Source organism: Apteryx rowi, unplaced genomic scaffold (assembly GCF_003343035.1).
Source record: "Apteryx rowi isolate R43461 unplaced genomic scaffold, aptRow1 scaffold_213, whole genome shotgun sequence".
Classification (NCBI taxonomy): Eukaryota; Metazoa; Chordata; class Aves; order Apterygiformes; family Apterygidae; genus Apteryx; species Apteryx rowi.
Window position 1 is genome coordinate 1,322,039 of NW_020448453.1, and position 21,320 is coordinate 1,343,358.

The 21,320-nt window shown below is 40.0% G+C and overlaps 1 protein-coding gene across 2 annotated transcripts in view; it reads right to left on the bottom strand.

Annotated features, from left to right (window-relative positions):
- The window catches only part of ZNF516 (zinc finger protein 516), a 101,429-nt gene that overhangs the window by 48,410 nt on the left and 31,699 nt on the right, over window positions 1-21,320 (bottom strand). For both annotated transcript variants that reach the window (XM_026064330.1, XM_026064331.1), the window contains exon 2: window positions 9,607-11,637. In XM_026064330.1, coding sequence (XP_025920115.1) covers window positions 9,607-11,512 — 1,906 coding nt within the window. In that variant the 5' untranslated portion in view covers window positions 11,513-11,637. The remainder of the gene's footprint in view (window positions 1-9,606; window positions 11,638-21,320) is intronic.

Consider the following 21,320-nt stretch of genomic DNA (forward strand, 5'->3'; position numbering starts at 1 on the left):
GGCACAGTAGCAACAGTCACACACCAAGTGCAGTAAGGATCCAAAAGTCTCCTTCAAGGACTAGAAAGTAGTTCTAGGACGTAAATATTGAAAATAATCAACATAATGAGAAACTGAAAGTTTTCTTCCAAAGTATCCATAAAAATTCACTATATACTTTTCACCCCCCAAAAAATCCAGGTTTGCTGCTGATAAATTTTGTAGGCAGTCAAAAGAAAACTGAGAATAAAAAAAGTTATTGATGTTCTCATCCTGAAGGCAGTTAAGTTGCTCTTGACTTTCCTCGGTATGACTGATACCACAGTCATGCCCAGCAGGCTGTCTCAGCTTAGTGGATATCCATTTAAGTTAAAGCAATTCAGTGTTTGAATCAGACTACTGGTAAAGAAAAAAGAGAAGTAATAAAGTGAAGAGAAGTGACCTAGTAAAACCTGTATTTGTAAAATGAAGCTGCAGAAAACAAATGGTTATCTACCAATATTAGGCCAAACTCTGCATTATTTCTACATCTTGTGCAGCCCTGGGATCCCATGGGGTTTCAATCCGCCCCAAATCAAGTCCACTACATCCACCAAGAGGAACACAGCATTTACTGTCAAATCTAACATATTAACAAAGAAAACCTGACCCACAATTCAGGATAGATCAGGGGCAAACTGTGAACCATAATGTTAAGAGCAGCAAAAAGACCTTACATCAAAGATATCTAACAAATCTCTTGTTAGCAGTCATTTACAGATAGTAGAATCCCACTAAACACAGCTACACTGCTACAGAAATATTTGGAAATCAGATTAAAAACACTAGCATTACAATTTTCATTGTCTGCATCTGGTTTTACCAGTAGGGGGGAAGGGAATTCTTGCTCACTAACCAGAAACTGCAAGAAAATAAAAACACTGCACAATGTGATTTTATGACTATAAATGTCACGGAGTAATATTTCATGTACTACAGCATGTAATAGAAACATCAGTACTATGAAATGCCAGAATTGCTATACTGGCTTTTACAAGGCAGTAAGGATGTGAGGCTTTTGAGGAAGTTGACTAAGTTACTCTGCAGCTGGATGCAAAAGTGCATGTCCGCATATGCAGATGGTTATAATACTTGCAAGAGTAGCTAAAAGCCTGCTATTAAAACTGGGCCCACTGTGCAACTGATTTTAAGGGAAGTATTTCTGAACATACAAACTAAAACGAAGATGGCAAATAGCTTTCCATACCTTTGAACTTATTGTTTAAAATGTTAGTGTTCAGTAAGCGTGGAATGGATATTGGCAACCGAGAAAGGACTAAATGTAGGCACAAGCAAACCTGACAAGCAGGTAATGTGGCAATAACATTTCCAAAAGCTGCTGAAGAAGCATGAAGAACTCGTCTTGCTTTGGGCATCTTACATAAGCTTCAGGGCAAAGTTTCTCCTATTATCGCCTAACTTTAAGAAACAGCACTTGCCTCCTTGTTTTTTAACAAGAAAAATAAAGAATGAGTAAACCTATCTCTTCCTTAGCATGTTAGTACAAATTTTCCTCCAAGCTGTGCATGGAATTACTGCTTGAAAAACACTGCCACGCTTTGGTCTTTCATATCACATACCTACAGCCACAACACAGTGTCTAAACAAACACTCCGGTCTAATTGTGTCACTTGCCATCCTCTATGGTAACCCGCAAAAAAGGAACAACTAAAACTAAATAYTCACAGTGAAAGCATCTTTGACATGCTGCATCAAAGTATCACACAAGAAATGCTATAGTACTTCAACAGGAACTCCACCAAAACACTTGCAAGGAATACAAACACTGCAATGGTTGGATTAATAACTTCAAAATGCTGCAGAAGAAGTTCTCTGTCAGCAGCAATAAAGACTTAACTTCTGGCGTGAGAAGTCAGGTATCTGTTGAGGTATCTAAAGCCCAGGCAGCAAGCCTCAGTACTGACTTGAGCTGACGCAGTGTTATCTGCTCCCTATCGCCTTGCCCTGTTGTGAGAGGAACTAGAATTACTGTTTAACATTTGCGCTGGCCACCCACATTACTGAGTAGACTGAGTAAAATGGGACCTAGCAACAAGGAGCAGGGTAATCAGAACGCTGTGGAAATCACCTGAGATGCCTACAGGGCAACCACTAAACGTTCCTTAGTTAGTATGATGTCAGGGTAATATATAACATTAAAGAGTACTGACTGCATTATCTCAAAGCGTAGCTGCCCCGTTCCAATCAATCACTCCTTGCACAACCTTCTTTGAGCACAGCTCCCACCATGACCCTAAAATAAAGAAGGGCCAAACAACTCAGTAGGTGTGTGGTACATGTGCCAAGAAAGGTTTATAACCACATCCCTAGATGCCCCATGGCTCTTCTCTCTCCTTGACGCACACTTCAGTGCTTCTGGCTACCAGTAATCCATTTCCTTGGGATGATGAACATAATTTCTGTTTTGTTCTGTTCCCTCAGTTCTTCTCCCCATTCACACTGACCCACGGTTAAAGAAGGTAAACAGAAGAGCAATTGCTGGTGGCAGTACCACAGTAAGGTGCTCACATGCAAGAGACTTCCACAGCAGTCCTGAGGAGCGGACCAGAGCCCCAAGGGCAGGGGAAAGGTATAAAGTGTTGCTGCAAAGATACATGCAGGCCTGTACTGATCAAAAACGATGCTTCCAACAGCAGTGCTTTGCAAAAAAACTTCAGATCATGAGCACATGTGCCTAAGAATTGGACTACATGCATGATAATGAGGTAAATACAAAAGAGAAATTTCTGTATGATAGTTTTAGACATATTCAAGTTTTAACTGATCTAGTCGCGATGCACTGAATTTGTCTTCAGTGACGGTTTGAACTTTGCAAGATGCCAAACAGTGCCTCATGGATCCCACTTCTGCAAGCCCAGCATCCTTGCCTCTGCCCAACTTCCTTGTGACTTGAATTATCGCTTTGCTGTATTTGAAAGTCCTGGCATTAATCCCACTGGCATTAACAACCAAAACAATTAGCTTGGGTTGTAAAGTTGAGGGGTTTTTATATTCCAACACCACTCTTTGGCAATGTCAAAATTAACTGGTGAGGTATGTAATCATAGTATTAGTTTTTCTAATCTTCATAGGCAAGGATCTACCGCAAGTCACTGACACTGTTCTCTTCCTTACAACTGTTTCATTTTTTGGAAGCCTAGGGCATTATTTACCAACTGCCCAGCACAGAGACATCCTCCAATTTGTTATATATTCACTCTGCAAAACAAACATGCTAAATAATTTAAACATACTTAAGATTGTACATACAGAACCAGATCCTCATTTGGTGTAAAATGACCTAACAGTACTGCCTTCAGTGATATATTGGTTTACAGTAAGTGAGAGTCCAGCATGAGAAATATCTTAAGAATAATTATTTTATATAGTGAAAATTTTTGTTTTCTAATTAGGAGAGAGGATTTCCCTTATACAGAGAGGAACATTTTTGCATATAAGCAGAACAATGGAAAATCTGGTACAGGATACTGCCAGCTATATTATTTCGTGCACTTACAGTTTTCCAACTGAAAATATTTACTAGAACTCTCTTTCTTGCTTTTTCTTGGTCTCACTCGAGAGTTGCTATACATTTTTATTTTTCTGTTTTCATTTGCTTAGCTGTTTTATTCTTAGTGTTCCTCTTCTCCCCCAAATTACTTTTTACTGGAAAATTAAAGCAACTCTGGCAACTTTTTTTTTTTTTTTTTTAACTCAAAAGTCTTGCGATACTAGGCACTTCTTGGTAGAGTCTCAACTCCTGGAACTGTTATGCTTTATATCTGAACAAACCAAAGTCCAACTTTATTCCTCAAAAATCTCTCCTAATCTGAAGTATTTCATGAGACTTCAGTAATGTCATTATGCTTCTGCTCAAACATTTCAATTTACATGTAGAATGTTTTTATAATGTCTCTGGAATTAATAATATCTGTTACATCCCCCAGTTTGTACAACCCATAAGCAATTAATAGTGAACTGAAAGAGAAAAGAAAGCTGCCTAATAAAGACAATAAATCAAACAGTGCCTAACCACAAATTCCTGAGAGTTTTTAAAATGAAACAAATAGAAATAAAAAGCTAAAAAAACCAGGCACTTCCCATCTTAATTTTTTTAATCAAGACCCAGGAAGGAGCTGAGAGTTCAGACCTTTTTGCATGTCCACGGTACCAATGAGGTAGGGCCGCTGGCAGGTGGGCGCAGATGAGCTCCTGCTGCCGTGGCTCCTATTCATGTGACCGTTCCTGATCTTCCAATTTTGCGAGGCGAAACCCTCCTGTGGGTCACCGACCCTGCCAACATGGCACTGCAAGCCCTTACGGCTTCAGCGCGAGACAACCCAGCACCCTGGGACAGCCTTGGGAGGGGGGGGTCGAACCTCAATGCCATCCCACCTTTCTTTTCAGCCTTCCCTCCCCTTCGACACCTTCATCTTTTTACACAGTGCAGCTCCCTTCACCAAGGTCTCCTAACTCCAGAACTGACCCTCCTGCTCTTCTCTGCCTTTCCTCAATCTCTTTTCTTTCATCCCTACCCCTTACTCCCATCCCTTGTCTGGTCCTTTTATTGAGCTGATCCTCTCCCGAGTAAGTCCCACCTTACCATTAGGAATTCCCGACACAAGCAAAATACAGCCAGATGTCGCGCCATTCACCTGGGTTTGGTATTCTGCGTTTCCCACCAATTTGTGTCTGTCTTTTCTAGGCAGACTATAAGCTCTTCGAGCCCGTAACTGTGTTTGTACAGGGCCTAGCCCAAGGGTTTTCATTCTCAATCAGTCCTTTCCTGTATTAGCCGGCATAATAAAAACAGCATGTGTTGAGGAAGAATGAATCAGTCTCTCTTTAAAGTATTTCAGAAATCTGGAGGAGTTTGACAGAGGACAAAAAAATAAACAAATAAAAGGGAGACAAGGGGCAGAAAAAGAAAGAAAACAAAATGGAGATGATTCTCACTGAAAGCAGCATTCCCTTTATTGTGTAACACTTTCTCCTTTTACTTGCCTCCTCCCTCAATAAGGTCAGGCTAGAAGAAGCCACATTCCTCTCCTTTATTCCATATATAACAATTTTCTTTTTTATTCTAGATTTACTGTTATTATTTTCTTCCTCCCCAGTCTGGTATTTACATGCAACAGGAAATAATTTTATTCCATTCTCTTACTTTCCCAAGAACTAGACTGGAATATCAAAGACCTGTCTTTTACTATGCATTTGCTGAGCACCAAATGGTATTAAAATTGTTTTCACTTCTTTTCCTCATCTTCCCACCTACTAGAAGCAGGAGGTCATGTCCTCAAAATTTATACTTCCTTCTTGATTTCAGGACTGAAATAGTTCATAGTGCCTTAAGATAACAAACTGTAATACCCTAATTGCTAAATACACGGTGACAACACCTTTTTTAATGGAAAAGGTATACTCAAAATGATACACAATGGTGGGAAAAAATCAAAAAAGAAAATCAAAAGACAAACACAACCTCAGTTGCCCACAGATCAGGATCTAACTACAGGAAGAGCAAATTGAGGAGTAAATTATTCTATTTTGTTTTGAAAGCAAATGTGATGTGGAGAGCAGCAACTCTGCTTTGTAGTACTCACATCTTTAGTACTCCTCATGGTGGGATTAAATGAGGGTGCCCACACTAAATACTGCCCACTGTATGCACATGTGTGTACATACACACTGACATAATTATTTCTTTGGCCTACAAAATAACATATTTTAGGTGAAAAGCTGAAAGATAAAAACAAAGAGTATTTTCCCTTCCACTTTTATTGACGTATGTATAATCCCCTTCTGCTCTGTCAATCGTAACTCTGGGGTTTTTTAGTTAAATGAAATTCATAGAAAAGCCTTAATTTGGGGAAGTGCTCAGCAACAAACTTGCAGGTGGTTCAAACAGCTTCAGATACAACTCCAGTGGAAATTCAGGCACAAGTTGCTAGTGGCTTGAATGGCAAATAAAAAGGAAGATTTCATCTGGGGCAGGCAGACCTCAAAACCATTCATGGGGCTGCTCTGAATAGATAGAATGTGTTCTGGACCATTTCCCACGAGGCCATCATACAAAGCACATACACATTATACATATATAAGTCACATGATATCTTTGTATGACACATATCACATGATACTCTGCCTATGTGGAAAAGTAATATTAGAAAAATATTGAATTTTTCTCCTCCTTCAAACAAGATGAAAAGCATTTTGTAACCAGCTAGCTCCCCACTGGCAGCTGATAATCTGGGTTTGCAAACACTACCCCCGTGCCCGAGAAATCATTCTGTCACTCGACACAGAGCAGAGACAAATTACTGGTGTGTTAAGGGCAGGAACAGCCCACCCTGGAGGCTCTCAATCCCATTTCACATGTGAAGTGTGTTTCTTGCTCTTCTCCCAGTAAGCCCCACTGCTCTTCCCCTGCCGTCTCCTGCACAGGCACATCTGCTGGCCCCCGTGACCAGGGGGGGCACCCCCAGCTTTCCTTCTACAAGACACTGAGCAAACCACAGACTAGCCTGCATGTCAACAGGACTACTCAGAATTTTTTTTTTTTTTTTTTTTTTTTAAGAATTAAACACACAAAGAAGTACTTTCAGGTGAATCATGACCAGATCATTCAACACTTGGCAGTATCAAGCCCCTTTTCTGACCCAGGATAACTCAGTAACATGTCAAAGTTGAGGGGAGTGAGGAGGAAGGTATGAAAGTGAAAAAAATCCTATATTATTTAAAATAGTCTTAGGAGTAGCACAAGATTTTCTTAACCACAGTCTGAGTAAAAATAATACCATAGCAGGAAGGTCAGGAAAATGACTGAGAATACCGTTCGCCTGCATCCATCGGAGGTGGCTGCCGTCTGTACCGCTGGAGCATGGCTCTTGATGGAAAAGGCTCACCAGCAAGAATAGCTAAAAAAAGCCACAGCACAGGAGAGCAAACCACAGCACTTCTAGGACAAAATGCACTTAAAGGCCATACTGAAACATCTGATTTTAACAAGAGTGTACATGAGGGCAGAATTTGGCCTATATTCTATAGACATTAAGCTTTCGTTCATAAAGGAAGAAAAAAGAAATCCTCCTGAGTTAAAGGGGCAATTTGCAGAAGAACAAATCCTACAGCTTGCTGGACAGAAGGACCCAGGCCCCTAGAAAACAATATAAGGGCATTGGCAGGAAATTTACACACAAAAAAAGAGAAAATTGAGAAAATGAATTCACTAATCTTGGTCTATGAACACTCCTGCATTCTTTGCTACCTTCTTTTGAATTAGAAATCTCTGTCACTTGTAAAAAATGTCCACTTCATTGATATATTGATTTTATTAAAATAAACTGTGTAAGAACAAAGGATAATGTTGTCCTTGGTCATAAGATTAAAAAGGTCCTTACTAACCAAGCGGCAACCCCTCTAATTAACTAGTTCTTCAGCAGTGAAGTTGGTGAAAATACAACGCAGTACCCACCCTCCTGGCCAATCAATGCAAATGTATCCGTTTTCCAAGATGCACCTCTACCCAGGCCGATCAGTTTGCTGCTTCTTCACTGTTCAGTAAAGAAGATAAGAACCGGTCTGGCACCCAAGGAAACCCAAGTTTCCTGGTGTTGGCTAGTAGCAGGGGTTAAGCCAGTCGTTCTAATTAATGTGTGAGAGAAACTGCTGTGCGACTTAAACTCTCACCTTTCACTGGTGGCACAAGGGCTCGGCGCTTGAATTGAGGGAAGATCTGGGACAGGGAAAGAGACAAGGTAGTTCCTCCTGTTAAAAATGAAGTGCTTCACACTGAGAGTGCAGAAGAACAGCTTTACTATTCRAACATCATGGGAAAAGGGTTTCAGTGTTTTCAGCCTGTCTCTAGAGAGGCGGTTTTCCACCGCCACGGTTTCCATTGCACATTACACCAGTAAAACATGGCAGCCCCATTTGCATCCAGACAAAGCTGTCATTTTGTGACTGCATATTGTATCAAAACTGGATGGAGAGGTGTTTCGGGCAGCAGCTGATGGATTTTCACACACCGTAAATGCACTCCCATAAAGTAAGTGCACTCTTTTTTTGATTTTCTAAATACAACGCTAGATGGGAAAGCCCAGTTTTGAGCCTACTGAATAGGCAAGTAATCATGGCGAAAATATTTCAGTCAGTCAACTTGTCCCTAGGACTTTCTGGAGTTGTGGTTTATGGAAAGGGCAAGAAAGCATTAAAAAAGTGAAGTTCTTGGTTTAATTTAAGTTTCTATTCTAGTGAACACCCAATTTGTCCATTTGGGCCTTGATCCAAGTTGTAGACAATCAAATTTAAGACTGTTCTTTTAAGTTTTAGGGACAAACAGATGGGTTTCATTTTTCACAATTTCAATCCTTTGGATCTCTCTTCCCCCAAAGTCTTACATTTAGAAAGTTATATTGCCACAGAGTGTCAGCCCAAACTTCAGCTCTCCTAAAACCATGAGAATTTTACAAAAGCTGCTTAATGACCAAAAAAAAAAAACAAAACACCCAACATCGCTTCACCACTTCTATTTCTTTGAAAAATATGTAACTATTAATACACAATCCTGGAAAATGTTGCTTTGCTGCTGCAGGATCTGCAGCCAGTGGAGAAAGCACAACATTAACTAAATCCTGAGAGAACCTAGCTAAATAAATAAACCCACCCTCTTTCAGAATGGTTACAGTTGATTACTTCATCAGAGAAGGTCTTGAAAACGAGTTCAATTCTACAGATAACTATGTTCTTCACAAAAAAAGAACTGAAAACAGGAAGAAATTATAGTTTGCCAAACAGAAGAAAAAAAACAAAGCAAAACAAAGCACACGGTTAGTAAGGAAAGAATGGTTCATCTCACATTTCTAAGAGGGTATTATAAACAAAGAATGGTGAACAACAAAAATAAAAAATGATACAAAAGTGCTTAATAGTGTTGTCTTAAATATTTACTTTGCTGCTATTTGGGGAATAATTTGTTCCATTTAGTAGTGTGGGACTCAAAGGACTGCTTTAATCCAGAGAGATTAATTACAGCGTTTGGAGTTATAAACACAAGTTTGGGAAGCAAAGCAGAGAAAGAGAGAAGAGAAATGCCTCTCATACTGCTGATTAACAAGTTTATGTGCTTTGGGGCTACACCACACAAGCTGTGCTCTTACTACACCTGAATGCTAAAGGCAGAACGTTGCATCGGGTGTCTATAAATCTGTGTAAAATAGGCCCCAAGATGTCCAGGAAAAATACTATTATACTGAAGCTACCAGCAGAGGTAACGGTGTTGCTACGGGAAACTAGGATACTTCTCAGGTGTCCTTCACTGAAATACAAATTTACCTGCACTTTATGAAGACTTCCTGTGAGCTCACTTTTATTACTTACACCAGAAATGCTGAATCAACAAGCTAAGAAAATAAGCAGCGCCAATCAGGCAGAAGACCTGATCCACGCTGCTTTTAAGCCTTCCACATCCTTTTGCTCGTCCCTCACTTGGATCGCTCCTGGTGTGCCAGGAGGCACAAGGACAAGCAGATCCAAAGGAAAGGTAGCGGAGGGGAAAAGAGAGAAGAGCAACTGCGGGAAGGACCTTACCTAAGGAGGGCTCAGCTCCTCCCTCCTCCGAGCTCTCCTCGGCCCCCTCCTCACCCAGGCCAGAGGTCGCCGAGTCCTCCGGGGCGGACGCAGAGCCGGGCGTGCTGGGCCCGCTGACAGAGCCCGAGTCCCCCTCCTCGCTGCTGGACCCATAGCGGTCGGGCTGCGCGGCCGTCCCGCTCTCGCTGCAGCACCTCCGCTCCTTGCGGTGCACCCGAGAGTGCAGCACCATTTGGTGGTAAGTGCGGAAGATCTTGCCGCACTCGAAGCACTCGGTGGACTTGTTCTGGGATGCCCGTCGACTCTGCCGCGAGGAGGGCCGGTAGTCCAGGTCGCTCTGTGTGAGGAGGCAGCTCTCCCCTGGCTGCGTGCTGCTGTTTTTCTCCAGGCGCCCGCCAGCGCAGCTCTTCTTCTTGGGGTTGCTGGAAGAGCAAGGTGAATCCTGGTCTCGCTTGCGCTTCTCCTGGTTGACAAGAATATACTCTCTTTTATCCTTGTCATAAGTCACATCCGCATCCGCCAGAGCCTCGTCCCATCCCACATATTTTACATACTCAGATGGCTCTGCAACTTTTCCTTTGGTGGCCAGCTGCCAAGCTTGGTAGCTACTGACTGGATCCAGCTCAGCTACTCTTTTTCCAGGCTGTCCTCTTGTAACTCTGTCTATCCCTACAGATGGTCTTAGATTCAGACACTGTAAGAAAAACTGCTTTGTTACAGAGGGGTTTAGGCTCCCGCCAATTAAGCCCTCAGCTTTTTCCCTGGTGCTGCTCCGTTGAGCTCTGTAGTGAACAGCATTATGTGCTTTTAGGCTTTCCATATTTGTAAACAGATTTCCACACTTGGTGCAAACTTCATACAGAGAAAGGCCGGTCACAATCGTTTCCTCCTGTATCACATCATTAATAGTGGCTATGAGCTCTAAATCATTTTTTGGTTTGTTTTTGCTCCCAGTCTTTGGGCCATGTGACTTCATGTGGTTTTTGAGAAACCAGGGCTCTTTGAATCTTCTGCCACAAATGTGGCACCCGTGATCAAATGATCCCCTATGCTTTTTCATGTGAGCTTTCAGAAACCAGGTTTGACTAAAGGCCTGACCACAGACTTCACAAGGAAACTCGCCTGCACTCAATTCATTCTTGCAGTTCTCTGTATAAGCCTCCCCGTTCGGGACCTGAGCTGTTATATGGTCCTTCTCTATGTGGTTTAACAGTGTCTCCTCCCTCAAGGTCATGTAGCTACACAACCTACACTTGAATGGTTTGTGGACCTGATGCAGGTGCTGCTCGAGGTCCTTCTTTCTTTCAAATTTGTTTTTGCAGAAGGTGCACTGGTGAGAGGTTAGCTTGCCATCCTCTTCAGCAGGCGCAGCCTCTGTGACCTCCTTCTTGCTGCTTCTCAGCAAGATCTTGCCATTATCTACCCGGGCGGTACCGTTCAGGATCTTATTGCAGGCGGAGGTACTTTTAGTTGGGCTGGTGCACCCGCCGAGGCCCTCCGCAACTCCCCCCTCCCCAAGCTGCACCTCTCCCATCTCCACCTCGTGTCCCTGACTTAAAGTGCCTGTTCTGTGACTGCGAATGTGTATCTTCAGATTGCCCTTTTGGGAAGCTCTGTGATCACAGTAAGGGCATTTGTAGGGCTTCTCGCCCGTATGCTTCCTCATGTGCTGAGACAAGGAGCTCTGAAAAGGGAAACTTTTACCACAGATGCAGCAGCTGTGGCACATGGTCTTGTCAGCGTCCATGTCACTCTTGCTCAGCTTGCTTGGGCTGGAGGATCTTCGTAATTCCATTTCCACCTCTTTATTATGATCCATCTGTATTACTGCAACATCAGGTGAATGGCACAGGAGGACACAAGCATGTCCGACAGCTGAGGAGAACTGGATTGTGTTTTCAGTCATACGGTTGCGCAGAGTAAAGTTTTATTTCTTCATTCTCCAGGAARCGTTTCTCTTTTCAACTGCTTGAAAGAGTCTGAAGGGCCAATTTATTTCTGTATGTTCTGTAAGCAGGTGGCATAGATCACCTGAAACAAAAACAAAGATCACACAAACATACAAAAACTGTGTAAGTAGATTCTTAAATACATTTAAACCTATCAATATTTTCACTTCAATAGTTTCTGTCACTAGCCCCACATTCAAAAGCATACGATATTGATTTACTTCAACAAAAAAGCAGCAGCTTCTCTTTTGACTTTCTAATATTCTCGACTTCAGTGGCAAGCACTCACTCAAAGTATCGCTGATAAAAAAAATAAAATCCAAAAAAAGATCGACCAAGAAAAAAGAATTTATTTCCATCCATTGACATCACACTGCCTCCAAAAAAAAAAGCAAACTTTAAAAATATCTTTTCATTTTAAATCCAAACAGAAGTGGCTAAAAATACACCTTAAATGAAGAAAACATTTCGTGAGGGGGTTATTACACTTTAAATCTGTGGCTTTACCACCATGTGTAATTTCACGTAAAATATTTACTTGCCAAAGATAAAAGGCTTTGCTAGAGACTTTAGCAAATACCATATTCCTGCTGGCAACTGCATTACTTTGCGTCTCAGACAGTTCTGCTGCACTTGATGTGGCATGCACAGAACAGGCGCAGAGACAAGAGTACACTTGGTACTTTGATTGCAGAGAAAACAAGAATCCAGAGTCTGACAGAGTATTCATTATAACTACAACTTGGATTTCCTGATGGACAATGAAGAAAAAAATTCTAAATGTAAGATTTAGTCCCAATTTAGCAAAGTAAACTAATAGTGTGTTTAGCTATCGACTGATCTTTAAAGTGGGTGAATTATGTCAACAAAACATACAGGAAACCACAAGAGTACCTGCCTCAATGAAACAGAACCTTAACCAAAAATAAATAAACAAACAAAACAAGCAGCAGCTTTGATTAACAAAACAGATTAATAAAGGTTTAAAAACTCTTGTAGGGCAACATATATGATAAGAACCGTAATTAAATGCAAGGGCAACTATGTGTCTCAGCAATGCAAGTTGCAATACACCAGCAACTCTCTGCCTCAAATATGCCCAAAATGAATGGTTAGACTTTAATACATTTTTTGTTTCTTTTTCAATTACCACAACTATAAAACAGAAATCTTCCCCCTTTTGTATCCTCATTAAGTACTACAAATACCACATGATGAAGATCGAAGAATATTGTATTCTCTAAACAGAACCAAATTATTACTACAATGCTAAGAAAACATCAGGTTCTTAAGATTTAGCTAAACATACAAAGAATGATAACAAAAGAATATATATTTACACATCAGTCATTTCAGATCTCAAAAAACAAAGAGCTACAGATCTACAGTTGCATATTTTAAGGCTTCTCGTTGGATTCACCTCTGATTCTTCCTAATATGTAAGTGAATAAATACAGTCTAACCACATCAGCAGTACAAATCTCACAGAACGCAAGGTAAAATTTTACAATGTTTATCTCAGTTATGTACTATATAATAACTTTATTATGTTTAAATTAATCTGTCCCTTTTATTTTCTATAAACAATTTATTTCTGGCTTTGATTTTCTGCTCCTCTTGTATCTGTTCGGCATGTTAAGTGCTATCAGCAGTATCTACCCAATCTACCTTTTCCCTTGGAGAGCGAATATCTGAGAGATATGTGTTACAAGCGCAATTTCATTTATTAAATGAAGCATTTTTATATTATGACTAGGTTTGGAACTAACATATTAGCCTGTCGGGGGGGAAAAAAAAAAAAATCACACTGGATCACAAATTCAGACGTCTGTATGAGCAAGAAGTTTATAAACACATCTCAATTAATCCCTGAAAATAGCAGTTTAGGACCAAGCTGAGGGGCAGCCTCACAGGAAACACCAGGGCTACAAATATGATGGCAGCCACTCGGAAACCGGGAAGTTGTAGTAGTACTGGGAGGTACGAACATGCCCAACAGCAAATAACCCAGCTCCACTGCAATGTCCACTGCACCCTGATGAATGAAACAGTTCCCATAAAATTCACAAGAATAACATCCTCACCTATTTGACTCAGCCTCTAGTTCTGCCAAGTAGCAACCCATATTGTCTTATAATCAAAGACTTAACTTTAAACTCATTAAATGATAAAGAAAAAAAAAAAAAAGAAAGAAACGGTAATTTTCCCCCTTTTAAGACAGTGGTATACTTGAACAAGCCACACGTTCTTCTGAAATTTTCAGCACCATGTACAAAACAGAAAACATTAATAAGCGTTGGGGGCAGATTTTCATGGGTATTTTGGATAAAGTTTTAGCTGCTTTGTCTACATTTTTCACACCACTGAAAACACTGCTAATCATGATTTTTAGCCTTTTTTAAGTAGGTGCCATTTTAAAATTCAAATTTCTCTAGTATTTCTTGTCTGAAAGTCCAAAAAAGTTCTAAGAGCCAAACCTAGTCTGACAGGAACACTGTATAAATATATATATATAAAAATCCAAATATATATATATATATATCTACATATATATATATTTAAATATATATATTTATATATATAAATCCAAAGCTTCAGAATCCCTTTGTTTATTTGGCCACAGCTTTCCTACATGCAGTCTTCACGTATTTCACTTTAATTATTTATAGCATTTTCATTAATGAAGCTTAGTTATGAAAAAGAGGATATGAAGAAAGCATTATTTGGAAGAGGGATATTTAGCCACTCACAGAAGATTCCCTTAGCACTATATTCAATTAGGCCCAAGGGAAAAAAATGACATTAAAAAAACTACTAAATGGTTTGATTAGTCTGAAATACTTCATGGAGTGTATCATCTTCACCAAAATATCCTCAGAATATTGTTTCCACTTCATTATTTTAGCTTAGCCTATTATAACAAAAAGTTGAAACAAAATATTCCTAGATTTTGAATTATTTAGACACATTTAAAACTTACAAAGTTTCGAGACTGATTCCCCACAGGCAGAAATTCCAGGGGAAGAAGTGATTACCAAATCTCAGTTTTCTTGACATACTGTGTGGAGGTTCGCTTTAGACTTTGGTAAATTGACACAAACATATGAATGGCTTAAAATTCCTCCTCACATCATTTGAGAGCCACTTAAAAATAATTCTCTTAGAGGGGCTCTTAGCAGAACAACAAGCTCCTGTTCATCAGAAAAAAAAAAAAAAAAAAAAAACAGCAAATTCAAAATAAAAATGACAACTTTGCAAAATGCTTCAATTCAAAGGACTGAACATAAAAAAGGAGGAAAAGAACACTTCAAAAGAACCCTATTAATAGAAAATGAAATTTCAGTTAAATAATCTCCACCGTCCTATTAGCGATTAAACATTTATTCCAACACCAAAAACAGCAGAAGAGATGGAAGATGTCAACTGGTAACTCCAAAAAGCACCAATCAGCCTTTCGCAGTGAGTGAGTAAGATTTTCCAAAACCTCTTTTTGTTTCTTTCTGGATGGCTGCAATAACTAAAATATTTTTATTCTGAAATAATTTTGAATTTTCAAGTATTTTGAAATAACGTTCTTCCAGCACATGTGGAACAAAACCAGTATTGGGGTGTAAGGGGCATGTGAATTGAGGGCAGTGGCTCCATCTGGTGTTGTTCGAGTACCAACCGCTGGCGGGGGAGACGCGGTTTGCTTTGCCCCACAGTTGCCCTGCTCTGGGCAGGGCAGGCAGTACAGGCGTCGGGCTCTCCAAGGGCCTCTGAGCCCCTTCAAGGCACTTAACACCATCACCTTTTATACTCAGGTTGGCTACAAAAAGCAAGATGGGAGCGAAACACCAACAAAGATCCAAAAGACTGTGGGGGGCAGCAGGGGGGAATGCCTTCACGCAGCCAAGCGTTTTTGTTGTAAAACTTGTTCCTGCACCCACTGACTCATGGAGGGTCTTTCCCTTGACCAGCGCGGCAACAGAGAGACTATTTTATTCATCCCCAGGAGGGAAAACAAGCTTTCCCCCATGCTTAAACCAAGCGTTTGTCAGCATCGACTCCACTTCAAATGTTTAGGCCTCAAAGCTAACCAGCTCTGGTTTTAAAACAAACTTGAAAGGGCTGTTGGCTTGAAAGACACCACGCTGGGTGAAAGCCACCTTGCACCCACCAGGCAGCCCCCGCGTCTTTGGGCCTCAGTGGCAGCTGCCACGTCCCCCCGACTGCTGCGAGATGCTCCCTATCCCTCAAGTGAAGCACGAGTAAAAGTATAGGGGAGCAACACTTCAAATGCACCACAGCAGCACTCCGTAAAATACATGTTATTCTATTCTTTATGTTCACTTATACATTTCTTAAGAGGACCACATACGCTGTGAGGACTCCCTGCAGCTGGCCAGCCAGACCTTCTGAAGGCCCTTTGGTGCCACTCAGAAAAGAATTAGTGAAAAAGCACTAAAAATAAACAACATGAGAAACTTAAAGAATAGAATGCAATGCTGGAAAAGTAATTCCAAATTCATTCTTGTCTTATACTCAGGTACCAACATTTTGTGCAACTGAAACATGGAAGTTATAAGAAGAAAATTACTTCTTTGACAACATACAGAAAAAAGAAATTCTTTGGGTTTGTTTGGCTTGAACTAAACCTGACTTTAAAAATCATATTGTTTGTGCTTTAATGGCAAGAAGGGAAAATGCTTCAGTAGGCAATAAACAAAAATATAAAATTTGGGAAGCTACCCAGAGCTCTTCAAATAGCACAGCACATATTTTAAAATAAACAACTTTCAATTCGGGTGCAAGCATTTCAAGTCCCATCTGAAAGATAAATGCACTGTAGAAATAACACTCCTTTAAACTCCAAGAGGTCTGAACGTACACTGCAATCACTCCATCATGTTCCTGTGCCAAAAGCAACAGTGACTTAAAAAAAAAAAGGCACCCTGTGAGGCATGATCTTGTGGAAAAATCTTACTGAAATTCTTTCTAGATGAAGAAATGATAGGGCAGAGCACGTTAACATGTAGGCGAATTTGAGAAAGTTGTATCTTGCAAAGAACGGCAACTGGGAGACCAGATCTTTCCAGATCTGGAAAGGCTCAGACCACTCAGCTGAACAGACATGGCTAGTCACAGTCAAGCACTAAAAGAGAGCTAAGAGCAGAAAAACAGTGGGTGAAAGAGGTGGAAGAAGATTTTACAACTGTCTTTCCATCCTTCATGCTCACAGAGTTAGAGACCCTTCTCCTCCTCCATGCCTTCTGCACACACAGGAGCCTTGTACCCGCACAGGCTCCTGCCGACTTTGTGGCAGGACACGGCTTTTTCTGAACGCCCAGACCCTACACAAGTCACTTGTCCATCACTTTGAATAACAGCTTGGTCCCATCTGAGGTCCTCACCTAGGCACCAGCCCTACTAAAATGCCATCTATGGACAGCATCACTACTCTGTCAACCCTTTACCATCTTGAGCAGATAACACCCTTTAGCCTATGACAGAGGGCAGCTGGAAGAGCACATCTTTAAACAGTAAGCCCATCCTTGAATTCATAGGAAATCCTGGCATCCTGTGACCTACGGACTAAAATTGCATTAGGTAAAGGCAGCATGGCTCTGGATTGATTTTCTGTGCATAACCTAAACTAATCCAGTAAAAAGCTATCCAAAAAACCCCAGAATCCATTACAAAAAGCCAACTGTCTAATTTTCTTATGTATTCAATTATTAAAAGTGGCAATCTTAACAACAGACTGCCTGAAGTTTTTTTAAGCGTGCCAAAAATTGACAGGGGATTGGGGGGGGGGGAGCTCCTGGAAAAATAAACAATTTCTGTTAGTGTAAGTTCACTACAGCTTATGTTTTCAAAAAAATCCTTAAGCAGAATTTTGCAATATTAAAAAAAAAAAAAATTAAACCAGCTTTCCCCTGCAGCTGAGGAAGCTGTTCCCCTTTGAAAAGTTTGCAGTTTGAACACTGAAATATTATTTTGAGCTCCTCTGACTACCTCATATGTTTTTTGTGTCTTTCTCCCTCCATGATCTAATGATATTTTGCAGCAGACTTCAGAGAGGCAGCCAGGGCTGTGAAAGCCAAGTCAGGCCTTTCTGAACCACTGCCACACCCTTCGCAGGGGAAAGAATACATAGGAATAAAGATAAAAACACTAAGGCTGGAAGAGCTTGAGGTAGGTATCTGCAGTGAGGTGATATCTCTCAAAACAGAAAGTCAGCAGAACAATAGAAATGTCCATAACCCAGTTTTCTGTGCTTCCTAAAGAAGCAGTTTGGGGGGGGGGAGGGGAATATTCTTTTGCACTGCTACAGGGTATGTTGAGAAACACAGAGCTGTCACCCACTCAGTACATATTTTGTGGTTTAGTATACTGTGCATGTTTGTGTTCTGGGAGACAAAGAAATGTACTTTATTAGTTACACTGTAGTATTATAAGCAATGAATTAAAATATATCATTAACATCCAGGACAAGCTTTATCTCGCTGCCAAAACAAAGGGACTATTCTTTGAACAAATTGAGGGGGAAAATCCCATAATGACAATGAAGAGTTCCTCTCCCTAAAAACTGTTCTGTACTAGATTAACAATTACAGGCTTATATTCTACAGACTTGGGTCGTGAATAGCTGCATGAAGTGATGCATTCACTATTGGGAAAGTAAGTACCATTGATGACAAGGCCTTGGGGCTTCTGCTGTTCTCAGACCAATCAATAATCCATTATGAACAAACTACATTTCCACTCTAATATGAAGAAATGAATAAAAGGGAACCAGTATCAGTAGTACTTTCATAGAAAAAAAACCAACAACACAGAAATCACAAAAKGCCACCATCACAAGACTTAAGGTAGTGGTGATATGTAACACTGACAGAACTACCCACAATAACCCTTTATTTTAAGGCAGTTACTAGAGACCACTATATTACAGTCCAAAATAAAAAGCTTATTTTAAAGACAAGATTCTTTCAAGACTACTTATTCTGGCTGCAGGACAAAATAAAAAAGCAACATTAATCTTTCAAGGCAAGGAGGAGAAAATGAACTTCATTCAAATATCTAAGTTTTTTCAAACTATTTTCTAATGTAACATAAATAAGAACTTTTAATTAGAAATAACTGTCCAAACGTGACTAGTCAATCCTAACTGGACTTTACTGCAGCAGCTGTGCTATCATCCAGACAAGAAGCCCTGAAATTGTTTTCTCCCATTGTTACTTTCACATTCTACAATACAATAGAGGATCCATTTAAATAGTAAAACCATAGCAAAGTTCAGCATCCACAGTCAAATTTCTACCTCGAACTCTCAATACAGCACCCTAAAGAAGAAGAGGGAAAAGGGTCTCCTGAAAAACAACAAAGTATTTAAAAAAAAAAAGTGTTACTGATTTTTGATGGGTAGCAGTAAATTAGATCCAAAAGAAACACCAAGACCAATATTATTAATGCATAATGCAGTCTATGTCCTTTTTCTGAAATATAAAGACTAGTAGTTAAAGTTGACCTCACAGGGGGCAGGGAGGAGAGGAATACACAATGTGATTATTGATCAGCCCTAGAAAAGCCAAGAACTGAACTAGTGCAGATGTGATTTTTTTTTCCTAGGGTCATTAATGATATATGTTGGAAAGTCAAAAGCACTTATTTTGACATGCTGTAAATACCATTACTAATTCTGAATATAAACATCATTCTAGATTCAAAAAACCCTTCAGAAAAAAAGACTCCATTTTACTTCACTTTAACAGTAGTGTATTTTTCTATTTTGCCACACCGACACAAGTGAATTACTTTACCGTCTTAATATTTTCAAGCACTAAAAATCAAAAGTGGAAGAGATCTCCACAATTCTGATAGTATCAAAATAAAAATAACTCATTTCCAAACACAAGCAAAGTCCCCTCAGTACCGTATATTATTTCCTTATTCAAATCGATGGCATTGATGGTGTCCATTCATGCATGTCTATGGAGATGCATATATATATGTACAGCACAGTATTTTCCCAGCATCCAAGAGTGCTTTTATAGTTAATGATCTTGTTCGGGTTTCCACTGCAAACCAATTTACACGGACTTGTAACATGGCCATTTTAAATCTGCAGCACAGAGGCTGATTTCAAACTGTACAGGCAGGATATTTTCCTGCCAATGTGCTCCATTATGCTCTGTTCAGCTTATATCTTTAAATTAAAAAAAAGTTTTTATGTGCAGTGTCATGACAAAAGAATATTTACTTTTATTATTTTCACATCAACTACAGAAAAATAGAGACTGGATCCTCAGCTGGCATAAAATGCTGCAGCTCAGTACACATACGCGCATGCGCACACACACACACGCTTTCTTGATCCCTCTCTCATCTGCCCGTATCAATGCAAACTACATACAAACCACATCCTCAGCTGCTATAAGTGCATGTAGTGCCATGATACCAATCTGTATCAACTGAGAAGCTATACCATTAGCTAAAACTGGAATGCTTTTGTGCTCTGTCAATCAAGATTTGAATGGGTGAAAAACATGTGCATAATTAAAAGTGAGCATTTTGAATTGTTGCTTTCCCACCCCAGCTTAAGTTACATGAAGCAACGTTGTCGTTGCCCAAATTCCTCCCTGTCACAACGAACAGTTACAGCAATGAGGAACAAACTCCCATGCCTTAGTACATATATACAGCACAGTAATAACTTACCCACAGTAGATCTTGAACGCAAGTAGCTATGCATTTAATACAAAGCAAATTTACTGACTACAGTTATGTGTACAGCAGGTCAATAGAGGACAAAGATTATTTGTATGGTATGCTGCTATGAAGTAAGTTGTGTGGAAAATTAAGAAATTCAAGATAATAAATTGGTCTCTCTTAATATATCCTACTACTCAAATTGCTAGAGTAAAATCATTACCTTATAAATATAAGTGTTGCCAAGCGTTAACCTGTTAACAGATTTAGAATTACAGCACTGCTGTCTGATTAACTGTTACAGCCTTAGTGTAATAAAAAAGATTTCTGAAGTAACACCAGCAACTGGCAAGTTGTTTGCTTAATTTCTCTACACAGTATCATAAAAGAACTGTAAAACACTGGAACAAGTTTTGAGGCTACCTTCACTGTCTCTTTTCAAAGTTCCATTTTTAAAAGAGTGTAAAAAGATCCCATTAAAAAAAACAAAGAAGAAAGAAAGAAGAAAAAGAGGGAGAGGCAGAGACAAGAACTGTGCCCTGGAATACAAGGAGACATAATTATATGAAGTAAGCGATAAAAACATCCTGTTAAACATTACCTTCTGAAGTAGCACTATTTAGCACAGAAAAGAAACACAAAATCTGCTCACAAATCACACAACACCAAAAACTCACTTTCCGTTTTGTTGTTGTTGTTTGGTTTGGTTTTGGTTGGTTGGTTCTTTTTTTCCCCAAGTATTTTATGGTAAGCTTTTGCAAAGCACAAACCAGAAAGGACTAGGTCTATTTTAAGAAGATTTCTTAAACGTTTAAGAACTTAAGCAGGTAATTAAGACTTTCAATCACAGTTTTTCCATTCTCTGCAACATTTCTGAATGTCAAGCATCCAGACTATGCCCGCAGCAGAACACAGCTAGTTTCTGTGAACTTCAGAGAGAGCCCAAACCCCTGCAAGCTGAAGTTCAGTTTACATCAACTGTGAACTAGGACTCCCTGCGCTCTGAACCGCACACAGCTTTGGCTACATGACACGAGTCCTAGACCAGGAGAGCACAGTGCTGAATGCAAA